A 12,205-nucleotide genomic window follows, 5' to 3' on the forward strand; every position below is an offset into this window, starting at 1 on the left:
TTGTAGGGAAACGGCCTGAGGCTTTTGATGATTCTCGTTCTGATACTACAGCAACAACTTCTTCTGCATCACCCTCAGGTGATGATAGATATTTTGAAGGCGAAAAAATGAGCATGCTGATTGGTGGGATTACAACAAATGGTTCAAGGATCAGAAATGGTGTCTCAGAGCTCTTGAGCCTCTTGAGGACCCTAGGCGAAGGCTACAGGCTTTCCTGTTTGTATAGATGCCAGGTAATAGTTGTATTTTGACTTGAGTTTTAAACTTGTTTTATTTGCGCAAGGAACTTCTCTTTCATCGTTTATTGCATCATTCATTAGGATGCATTGGATACGTATAGTAAGCTTTCACACAAGCAGTACAATACAGGATGGGTGCTCTCCCAGGTAATTTTGTTTCTGGAGTTCAGCCTGCTATCTTGTTTTCCATTTATTTTGTTTGGGTACTATATTTTTTTTCCTTTTCATGACTTCTGACTATTTCTTATCCTGAGAGTGCAAATGCTAAAAGAGTCACATGATTGATGGTTGACAGTTGACACTCTCAAGGTTCAGTGAGGGTTTATATAATGACCTAAAGGTGAACATTATTATTATACTTGTAAGTGTAATTAGAAGGAGTGGTGGTCCTTTTAATTGAAATAATGGAAATATATGCTTGAAGATTTCATTTGGAATCTTGAGAAGTATATTACAAAATTCTGAAACAGTCTTGTTTTAGCCTCGGTAAAATGGAAAAGCAAAATATGACTTGTTTCTTAATTTGCAAAAACTGTATTCAACCGTTTATAGACAAAGTTAGGTATATTTAAATGTAACTTTGTTTGAGTTATGCATAAATGAAGGCCTGAAAGGTGGTTCTGTTATCTTGTAAAGGATGACCTCAGGTTGTGAGGTCTTTTAGCATAAGACTCTTGTAGCTTCTCCAATAACAACTGTGCCTTTTACCAATTTTATATAAGGGAAGATGTATGTATTGAGAATTTTTCTTATTTCATTATGTGTTGGGTACTTGGTTATATCAAACCAAAATTTCCAAAAACTGTACTTGATGCATAGTAGAAGTTCCATGAGATCGCGAAGAATGTATAATGCATTTTCCTACCAATAGAGTACCTAGATAAGAATGTTTATTATTGGGAGGAGGACATTAGAACTTTTTGGAGAACTTATCCAAAAAAAATATAATTTTTTGGAGAGAGATATTATGTGTTTGGAGCATCATAATTATGTGAAAATCACCCAAGCAAATATTCTTATGCTGTTGAGGACAGCCTTTTTGCTCCTTTTTTTTATAAATCTGCCGTTGGAGTCGTTAATTTCGTGAATTTGGAGTCATTATTGTTTCGATGTAATATTTTCATACGATTGTTTTGTAGATTTCTCTGCCACTGCTTTGTTTACAAAATTTTGCATGTCGATTTCAGGTTGGGAAAGCTTATTTTGAGCTGGTAGATTATTTAGAAGCTGATCATGCTTTTATTCTTGCACGCTGTGCATCCCCTTATAGTTTAGATGGAATGGATATATACTCGACAGTTCTTTATGTAAGCTTCTCTTTTGTTTAACTTTGTTTAGCAGTGCAAGATATATCTTAATCTTATATTCAAGAGGTATGTTCTGTTCAAATAACAGGTTAAGATCCTTCCCAATGGACTTTTCTAATTTAGTTTGCTAAGATGGTTAGTTTGTGTTACCAGTTGGAGGTTCTGGAGTCTGGACCTGTTTTTAATATGTCTTATGTTTTTTTTTTTTTCAGTTTCCGTTTTCTTTTTTCTTTTCAACCTTACAACCTCACTCGCCTAAGCCCTTAAATCCCCATATTCCGGCAGATTTTATTTGACTATCATACATACTAATTATGTTGTCAATAATGCTCATTTTATTTTGCTTTATGGTATCTGGTTTTTATTTCGTCATGTAACTACCTATTCTTCTTTACTGAAACCCTCCTTATTGTTTGGCAGCATTTAAAGGAAGAGATGAAGTTGAGCTACTTGGCTCAGGAGTTGATTTCAACTGATCGCTTGGCTCCTCAATCTTGGTATTAGCCTTAATCTATGTTGTTTTCTTCACTTTCAGAACCTGACACTGAATATCCAAATCATAGCTAGTTTGATTAGTGGGATGGGAATGTTTGTTCATCCACTTCTCGCTCTTATATCTTTTGTAATTGCACCTTTTCGTTGGACCCTAGCGATTTCTATTTCTAAATGTTGCATCCTTCTATGAATTAAAATGCTTGAAATGGACTAAAGCTTTTGGACTCTAATTTTCTGCTTTCTTATTTTAACTCCACATGCATTTCATGGTCCTTATGAATTGGTCATACAGGTGTGCTATAGGAAACTGTTATAGTTTGCAGAAGGACCACGAAACTGCTCTGAAAAACTTCCAACGTGCTGTGCATCTGAATTCAAGATTTTCATATGCCCACACCCTTTGTGGCCACGAGTAGGAGAATGCATTTTCCCCCTCTTGACAATTTGATTTGTCCTTCCCTGTTATTTTTGCAATTTCTTAATTGTACCTTATTAGTGATTGTTTGCTGTTATGCTAAAGGTATGTAGCTTTGGAGGATTATGAGAATGGAATAAAGTGCTACCAGAGTGCCCTCAGAGTTGATACCAGACATTATAACGCCTGGTACGGTCTTGGGATGGTGCACCTGCGCCAAGAGAAGTTTGAGTTTGCAGAACATCACTTCCGGAGGGCTTTCCAAATCAATCAGCGCTCTTCTGTTATTATGTGTTATCTTGGAACAGCGTTGCATGCTTTAAAAGTATGACCTCTTACTATTTCTGTTACTCACAGGAACTTTGTTTGTTCATAGTCCTTGCATAATAGCTGCATCTTTACATTGCATATTGTTTCTGCTAAATACACATTTGTATCTTTTTACAGAGAAGTGATGAAGCTTTAGAGATGATGGAAAAAGCTATTGCAGCAGATCGTAAAAATCCACTTCCCATGTACCAGAAGGCTAGCATTCTAGCAAGTCTTGAAAGATACGCTGAAGCTTTAAAACAGTTAGAGGATCTTAAGGAATTTTCACCTCATGAAAGTAGTGTATATGCATTAATTGGTAGGATTTATAAGCGGTGTAACATGCATGACAAAGCTATGCTCCATTTTGGACTTGCTTTAGATTTAAAACCGTCTGCTGCTGATGTTGCCTCAATTAAGGTTAATTCTAATCCTTTGTCAGTTCAGAACTGGACATCATGTATTTGCTGCAAATGCTTGTAATTGAATCTAAGCTAGTGGTTCTGTTCTTTACAGTCGGCAATCGAGAAGTTGCATGTACCAGATGACTTGGAAGAGGACTCATAAATTTACTCAACATGATGGTGCAAGGAAATGGGTAGTCTGCCTAAAACCCTCACCTCTGGAGATTCTGGGTCTGCTTGTGCTTTCGAGAAATCCTGATGATAATGGCTTATGCTGCATGCACGTTCAATCACTGACTAATCAGCATTGTAAGCCCATTTACATTCACAGCCTCGCCCCCTTAACCAGTGGCTTTGTAGCAAATTGTAGACGGATACAGTTTTGTAGGTTACTTATACTATAGAAATCATTGTAGCAATCGAGCTAAACACAGCTATACTTGTATGAACTATCAACTATGAAGAAACTAATTCTGTAATATTGCTGGATTACCTTGTATTCTTTTTTACATATTCGGGTAGAATTGTGAATGAGAATTAATTAAGTTGGAATTTTCTGTACATGTGATGACATTTATTAAGGGGTGTTTGGATCCAATTTATTTATTGTCAATAAATATTTATTAGTGAAAAAACGTTTTTTTTTTTAAAATAAACACGTTTAGTCTCTATTTGTGTAGAAAATAGTTGGTTCAAAAAAATTGTTTTATGATAAATAGCAAAACTTTGTTTTTCAAGTTAAAAACTGTTTTGTTTTTTCTTTTTGTCATTGTGTGGGCGCTTATTACGCTCAAGGCAGATAGACTGCTCGGGTGTTATGACCAAATGCTGAGATATTTTAATATTTTGAGAAATATTGTGAAATCTGCCGGTTTTGTTAAAAATAGTTTTTTAGAAAAATTTCAACTAAATATATTTATTCAAAAATTGTTTTTAAAATAATGATTTTTTTCAAGAAAACACTTTTGAAGAAAAAAAATGATTTTTTTTAAATAAGATCCAAACACCCACTTAGAGTTAAAAAAAATCAATTATTTGGAATACTATATCAGAATAAGTCTACCAGCAGTTCAAATATTTTGTCTAAAACAAATGATAAAAAAAAAAAAAAAAAAAAAAAAAGCCAATGGCACTTCAGCAGTTACATGTCTAAAACAAATCACCAAAACAAATCAGAAAAACTAAGTGCATGTGTAGCCTTCGGACTTCTAGTCTTCAGCTATGAGTCCATGACACATGTACCATAACTCCTGAACAAGAGCAGCTTTGGCATAGGTAATGCTGCTCAACCAACCCAAAGCATTGTCCACTGTTACTGGTGGAGACGAGGAGTGGCGGTACCCAGTGAATATTCCCTCTTTTCCACATATACCGTACTCTTCCACAGGTGTTCTCATGTCAATGACATGAGAAGGTTTCATTGTAGTTTTCACATTCATATATGGGGGAGTGGGGATTGCTTGATTTGCCATTCATTATTTACATGGATTTTTATTTATTGTCTTGATTTTGGATGGCAATTTTGATTTTGACATGGATGTCATGATTTTGACTGCCTGTTTACTCAAATATTACTTTGTGTGCAAAATTAGAGAAGATTACCTTTTACAATTGCATTTTGTTTTACACCTTTGCACTCGTATAGACCTTTACACCTTTTCACATTCAGGGATACTAGAAATTGGGCTTTAGACACTTTCCATAGTGTCTGTTTTATATAGAGAAACACCAATATTTTTTTTTTGGTTAATAGGAATTAGTATTTATCAAGGCAAATACGTCGGTGGAGATTGAATACATGGTTCTGTTGCTTAATGCTTGTTGAGGGTCAAGAAGTAGGAAAACACTAAGCTGTCAGAAGGTCCTGACATAAGCTCTTGGCAGAAGGCCTGCAGCAGTCCTGTCAAAAATTTTGATGATCTGTTAGAATTTTGTATAGTTAGTTGATACACTGTTGTAGATACTTCTTCAATGTGATGCTTATTTTTGTTTCATGATGTTTTGTCTGAATTAACTTTGAATAACTAGTATTACCCCCTACTAGATGAGCCAATTAGGATTTTCCCTCAACTAGATGGAGAAATTAAGGTCTCCTTCCTGAATACACAAAAAAAAAAATATGGTCAACTTAAATTGACTTTTTTTTTGTGTGTATTCAGGGGGGAGATCCTAATTTTCCCATCTAGTTGGTATAAATCCTAATTGGCTCATCTAGTAGGAAGATAATACTAAAAGATCCATAACAAAATAAAGGAACTTTGATGATAAAGGCTTCTTCTACATTCGTTGGCAATCAACCAATCAATATCCAAAGCAACTCAGCTGAGAAATAAAATGGACTTTCCTACTGCCAAAAAATTCTAACGAAAACAAATATAGAATCCAAACACCAAGCACGCATAGCAATAGAAGAAGAACTACAACGTTTAACATTTCTTCCATATTTCTTTCTCTTTCAAGTTTCAACAAAACGAAATAGCTTGCAAAGTAAATAAATAAAAGCTCATAAAGAGATAGATCCTCTCTCTTCTCTCAGTACACAAAGGCCGTATACATACTGCTATGTTTAATATATCTACAGTCAGCTCTACTACTACTACAATACTTAAAAACACAAAGTCTTCACTCTTCTTTCTCTTTGGGCTTCCGAAATAATCTACAAGCCTCCAGAGATCATACGGTATACAAGACACCAGCAGAGGCAGCAAAAGGAAATCAACTCTGGACTAATTGCTTTCTAGTAGTAGCAGCAGCAGCACTTACTTTCCAGCAGTAGCAGACAGGCAACAAGGCAGCAGTAGCAGTCACTTGTAGCCTTCTTATCAAGACCATAAGCAATAGCAGCAGTTGGCTCATTAATGATACGCAAGACACTAAGTCCAGCAATAACCCCAGCATCCTTAGTAGTTTGACGCTGAGAATCATTAAAGTAAGCTGGGACAGTAAGAATGGCATAGTGACAAAGATCTAGAGTGGCGATATATACTAAGACAATATAGCACCTTGTTTTCAAGGAGAATTTCATCAGCTCTAAGTTTGTCATCCAATTTTCTCAGTTCATTGCTGAGCTGGACCCAGAAAAACCAAAAATTAGTTCCATAAAAATGCAAAGGACGGGACAGAAAATTCTAAGACGTGATTACCAAACTTTTATTGGAAAATTGTATTGAAATCTAACATCATCTAATTATTTAACATAATTCCAAATATATGTTCAAAGTATATCCAGATACTTTTCTAATATTGAATAGAACAGATGTTGTATATAAATTTTTTGTCTAAAAGCATAATACTGTGAAACATAATATATAGCTCTTCCGAAATTAAAGAAAAAAACGCATGGATGGGTAACAAGCTATACCAAAAATCAAACATTAGGATTTAAGCTTTTTTTTAGCAAGTTTGGGTATCCATGTGTACCACGTTTTGTAACGTTTGGTTTTGTTTCACTTCCGTCTATTTATTTCATACGTGTTATACTTTTCTATTTTTTCTCTAATTAATTTTTTATGTGGCTATTTCTTATATGGCAAATCCAGTAGTAGGTTAGAGATATGGACTAGGCTTTGATTTACACCACTAATTGGACTTATCAAGTCCGACTTGAGTCTCCTAGTCAATTGGGCCCATCGAGAGATAAGAACCATCCTTTCTTCCTTCACGAGAAGAGAGATTCACACCCCTTCACCTTTTCTGTGTTAAATCATTATATTACACAGTCGGCCATTAGAATTAACAATCATTTATGGTGGTGTGGTTGTTTCTATCCATGTCAACCAAATGTAATCACTTGGAGATTTTAAGAAGGCTTCAAATTTTTGTTAAACAGAAAAAAGAAACACATAAAACAGTTCAAGATTCGTATGACAGTTATCTCACGTAGCAAGATTCCAATAAATAGTTTAAAAACGATAGGCTGACACATTAATTCTAAGTCTGACAAATAAACTGACACATTAATACTTAAAGAAGTTTCGACAGATCAAGAACAAAGAAATGAGAATGGCAATAATCAGTTTGCATTGTTGGCTTGTCAAAAATACGACAATAGGAGAACCTATTCGGACAGAAAAATCTGTACATCATCCAAAGAAGGTGATGTTCAAGTTCAGAGGAAAAATGATATAAACCCGAGAAAGAGGAAAGGATCAAGAATCTCCTATGACGATACTGTAGGTCTGTTGCCTGGTGAAGTTCTGAAAGGATGTAGCAAGACTGCTGCAACTAAAACTCGCATGGTTGCAAGAAGTTGTAAAGTTCCTGAAAATAAAGTCCTAACTATTGCTAAGGGTAGGTATCTCCAAAAGAGAGAAAACATTCTTTGATAACAGAGACGACATAATAGAGAGTTGAAGAAGAGCTTGGATGTTCTTGGGAGTTTTCGAACTCACAGATAGCACTTGTAGGGTCTGAGGGTGTTTCTCCTTAGGGCATCTCCAATGGAGAGTGGAAAAATCCACCTCCACATAGGCGCCATTAGGATTATACACTCTAGAGAAATCCCAAATACATAAAGTGTATATTTACTATTTGTGACTATTCCAATGGTAGGTGGAGGCAAATGTGTAAAAATAGATAGCAACGGACTTAAACTGTCACAGCCCATTCAAAATAATGTAAAATAACGGATTTGGTCCGTCGCAAAAGCTTAAAACAAATAGTAGTCCATTTTCAAACGTCATTCAAAGCAATGTCCGTGTTTTTAACAGTTTTAAATCACTGAGCGACGGACTTAGACCGTCGCAAACAGAAAAATAAAGCTTCAAACGTGTGTTGAAGTGACGTCCGAGTTTAAACAGACATTATTTTAAGTGACGTCCGGGCTTTTTATTAACTAATAGCGAGAGGGAGAATTTCCCACCCTCTCTATTAGCTAATACACTATTACCTACGGTATAGCACTCCCATTGGAGAGAGTTTTTTTATATTTGGGGTGTAAAATTTCCACTCTATACGGTTTACACCCCCCCATTGGAGATGCCCTTAGGTATATTGCGTGGCTACTAAGACAAAAGTATCATGTTGACTTTAATTAACCATTCTAATAGATATACTGTTTGACATAGTTAAGCCTTTTGTGCTCTGATAACACTTTCAAAAATGTTCGTCTTGTTAAAGAGTCTTCATCAATTTAGCTTTGGTAGAACCATTTGGTCTCCTCTCATAGAGATACATTATTTATGTATTAAACTCTATATGTTAAGATTAAATGACTACCATCTGACAGAAAAGAGAAGAAATGAATCTAGATTTTTCTGCTCTTCATGTTTATTGTAATAATCTATTATGAATTATTTACTTTTATATAGGATTATGCTTAAGGTTTACCTACTGACACGATGAAAACCAGAAGGCCTGTTGATCCACATGGTAAATTTTTATCAGTGTCAGATTTATTTGTGGGTCTCTTTGTCAGTTGGCGTCTGCTATTGTTTTATGTTTCTTTTGGGCTTAGGGTACGGCTATTGCTTTACAATTGTTTGAATATGGTGCTGTGTATATACCTTATGTCTACCTCTTTTGTGTGTATTACTTTCAAACAGGTTATTTCTCTATTTTCCAGTGATCGAATTAACAAATGTCCGGAGAATTAACAAAGATCTAGTGGCCCGTCAGCACTGTTGGTTATATTTGTTATGGTGGCACTAGTCTATAACTCTATAATATACGTATATGCGATGAATGGTTTCCCGTTTGTTCACCGGCAATAGTTGTCTTAATAAGGTTTAAACTCTTTTAGCAGTTGAATGCTCACGATAATAGGTCCAAGGCCATGAGATTAGTATGAAGAAACTCCTGTCTCTTATGAAGATACTGAAAAAAAGATAATAACAAAACAGATTACATACCTTGCACCAAAATGATAAAACGTACATATTTATGCACTTCTAAACCTATAAACCCCCCAACTAATTGTATGTGCTGGAATAATAAGCAGAACGTTCATTCCTATTGCTGAGTTCGAACGGAAAGTGTTTCTTTGATTGAATGCAATTCCTTGATGACATCTTTGATGTCCATTCTCTCAATCATTAGTTCCTCTGAACATGCTACTCCAATTCTCAGTATGCGACTTAAGCAGTCAATTGTTCCATTTACTAGATTACTGGAAACTTCTGTCTGAGTATTTTCCTCTAGCAAACGGGTGTCGATGATGTCCATCACATGTTGAGGTAAAGCCGTTTTAGAGAAGTCATGCAGAGTGAGCCCTTCCTTAAACACGTGATCTGTTGGTCTCTTTCCTGTTTAAATCTGTTGGTCTCTTTCCTGTTTAAATCTCTAGCAAAAGTATACCATAGCTATACACATCGCCATGTGCAGACACCCGAGCACCCATGCCATACTCTGCAGTTCATTGATAGACTTGTTATTAGTCATAAATTGATTTGGTCAAAATTCTCCAAGCTCTGTATACAAAACTTAATTAAAACATAGTTTTATCATTTAATTACAATTTATCTCCGTAGTATGTAAAATGGAATCAGCAACAAATTAGTGATAGTAATAAAAAGATGTACCTGGAGGAATGTACCCGATGGTGCCTCTAATAGCAATTGAATTACTTTCGTTTTTGTTGGAACTGCTAGAAACTTCGCTAACCCAAAATCCCCCACGTGAGAAGTCATGTCTTCATCCAGAAAAACATTGCTTGACTTTAGATCACAATGAACAATAGGTCTTTCACATTCGTTTTGAAGATAATCCAAAGCAGAAGCTACATCGATTGCTATATGCAATCTTTGGTAGAGGTTCAAACTTTTTGGTACATCTTTTCCATCTGAACTTGTATGCAAGTATGCAACCATCTTTCCAGACTTCCATTAGGCATGAACTTCAAAACAAGAGCTCTAAAATCATTACCATTAGAATCCACACTTGAACAAACTGTTAGGATCTCGAGTAGATTTCGATGACGAATTTCTCTCAAAGCTTCACATTCTGCAATGAAACTCTTGGATGCTCTAGGTTTCGTGAGGTTGAGTACCTTCACAGCAATAGGACATTCATCTTGCTGGAGAATTCATTTGTACACAGATCCGTAGCTTCCCATACCAATCAAATTTTCCAAAGAAAATCCATTTGTTGCTTTATGAAGATCATAGTAAGAAACCGTCTTGATATCTCCCATAAATTGATATGTTGGTGGTTTTTGCTTTGGTTTCTTCTTCAAGCAAAACATAAGGAATATAACCTTGATGCCTTTGGTTTGCTTGATGCTCTTGGCCCATTTGTTTCCTTCTAGGTCTTCTTCCTTCTTCTTCTTCTTAACCACCTTACTAGAATAGAAGAATACAACACCCACCCACAACTAAAGATGCAACAATTAGCCCTGCAACTGCAGACCCGAAGATAACTGTAGTATGAGATTTCGTGTTGCGTCCCGTGCAGGCCTTCAAAGGTGTTCCACAAAGTCTCCTATTCTTTGCGTAGTTTTCTCGTGGGAAATTACAGCAAACCTTGATATTACGTATATGGGTAGAGACTGACTCATCTTCAGTGGCACTTCTTTCAGTCTGCCTGGGTGCATTTGAAGCTCAAGGCACTATGGAATGTCCTAAAATAGCATGCAGAGTGGATCAATGCATGTTACATCTACTTAGAGAGAGACAAACTTTGGTGCTTATTGCCTCTCCAAGTTTGGTGCAACTCTTCCTAATGATACAAACATGTGTTGGGATGGGAAGCCTGACTACTTACATAGGATTGAAAACCCTCACACTACGTACTTGAGTAATGGGTGCAATAGCAATGATAATGCTAGTAGCCTAGTCTGAACTGTAAGTCAATCTTTGTAACCTTTTCATTTTATTTATTAATCAATTATCTTTTGGCAAAAAAAAAACACGAGAATACATACACATGACACACTTGTGAGTGGCAAAAAACTATCATTTTTTTTTTTTTTTTGTATTTTCATGAACAAAGAATATACATAATTACATACACAATCATGGATTAAGGCTTACTTTTAAGAAGAAAACAAGGGGTAAGAACCAAAAACTAAAGGGGTATGTAAGAAACAAAAACTCCTCAACATTTCTAGAGGTAACAAGAACATTTTACCAAATTGATCATGGGAAATTATGTACTGTCATCAGCTCAAGGTAGCTTGAATCCAAGTATAATGCAATTTTTCAAGGGGGTTTTGCAAGATTTTATCTTTGGCAATAAGACATGTGGGGTCTGCCTTAACCTCAGCTTAATTTTTCAAAAAAAAAAAAAAAAAAAAGTATAATACAAATTTTCTCTAGTGTTGTAGCCTTGTAGCTATTCTCCCTATAACTAATAATAATCCTTTGAAAGAAGAATGCCACCTGAAAGTCTCAAGTTCATTAACCAATACAAGAGATCAACACGCACCTAATTACTATGCTAGAATTACTAATATTGACGAGGAAGTCTATCGTTATTTTCATCAAGGTGTTCATAAACGGTGTGATTAATAGAAAACAAGTATGCAAACCTTACTACGCATCGGTGTTTTTAAGTCTTGAAACCCGTCTCTCGAGATCGATAGTTAGCATGGTTTCTTTGGATTCTAATTGTAAATGGTAATTGTAATTATATATGAGAGACTAATCTATTTACTTTTTTAAACCTTGCTACTTATCGGTTTTTTTAAGTCTTGAAACCCGTCCCTAGATATCGATAGCTAGCATGGTTTCTTTGGATTCTAATTGTAAATAGTAATTGTAATTATATAGGAGAGACTCATCTATTTATTTTTTTTACAAAATGGGAGATAATTATGTTATTTAAGTGATATTATGGAGTTCTTTTCAATTATCAATAATAAAATAGGGCTTGTTTTAATTTTAATGTGGGAAATGAGGGTAATTATTTAATTTAAGTGACATTAGAGAGATGTTTCTAAATTATTAATAAAAAAATACCTTGTTCAAATTATATTAATAAAAGTGGGGCTTATTCTAAATTTAGTGAGGGAGGTGTTTCTAAATTAAGTAAATAAGGAGATCTTAAATTGCCTACATTTCAATGTGGGAAATGAGGGTAATTATTTAATTTAAGTGACAT

General features: G+C 35.2%; 2 protein-coding genes and 1 pseudogene across 7 annotated transcripts in view; 1 reads left to right on the plus strand and 2 right to left on the minus strand.

Annotated features, from left to right (window-relative positions):
* The window catches only part of HBT (CDC27 family protein), a 101,080-nt gene extending 97,350 nt beyond the window's left edge, over window positions 1–3,730 (plus strand). For all 4 annotated transcript variants that reach the window (XM_086600097.1, XM_086600099.1, XM_086600096.1 and 1 more), the window contains exons 9-16: window positions 7–233; window positions 321–386; window positions 1,427–1,546; window positions 1,967–2,043; window positions 2,334–2,453; window positions 2,562–2,781; window positions 2,904–3,185; window positions 3,282–3,730. In XM_086600097.1, coding sequence (XP_086456223.1) covers window positions 7–233; window positions 321–386; window positions 1,427–1,546; window positions 1,967–2,043; window positions 2,334–2,453; window positions 2,562–2,781; window positions 2,904–3,185; window positions 3,282–3,332 — 1,163 coding nt within the window. In that variant the 3' untranslated portion in view covers window positions 3,333–3,730. The remainder of the gene's footprint in view (window positions 1–6; window positions 234–320; window positions 387–1,426; window positions 1,547–1,966; window positions 2,044–2,333; window positions 2,454–2,561; window positions 2,782–2,903; window positions 3,186–3,281) is intronic.
* A 1,845-nt stretch (window positions 3,731–5,575) lies between these two features.
* The window catches only part of LOC147507374 (FAD-linked sulfhydryl oxidase ERV1-like), a 63,512-nt gene continuing 56,882 nt past the window's right edge, over window positions 5,576–12,205 (minus strand). The window contains exons 7-8 of one of the 2 annotated variants that reach the window (XR_015217636.1): window positions 6,172–6,232; window positions 5,576–6,083 (exon numbers count right to left, since the gene is read on the minus strand). The gene's annotated coding sequence lies outside the window, so the exon portion shown is untranslated. Of the gene's footprint in view, window positions 6,233–12,205 lie in introns of both variants that reach the window. The other variant, XM_086600104.1, reaches the window with a different exon arrangement.
* On the minus strand, window positions 8,191–10,664 carry LOC147507375 (putative LRR receptor-like serine/threonine-protein kinase At3g47570; annotated as a pseudogene). The gene is made up of 2 exons (XR_015217635.1): window positions 9,688–10,664; window positions 8,191–9,514 (listed from the first exon to the last, which is right to left on the minus strand). The product of XR_015217635.1 is annotated as a putative LRR receptor-like serine/threonine-protein kinase At3g47570 (transcript).

Source organism: Coptis chinensis, chromosome 3 (genome assembly GCF_015680905.1).
Source record: "Coptis chinensis isolate HL-2020 chromosome 3, ASM1568090v1, whole genome shotgun sequence".
Taxonomy (NCBI): domain Eukaryota; kingdom Viridiplantae; phylum Streptophyta; class Magnoliopsida; order Ranunculales; family Ranunculaceae; genus Coptis; species Coptis chinensis.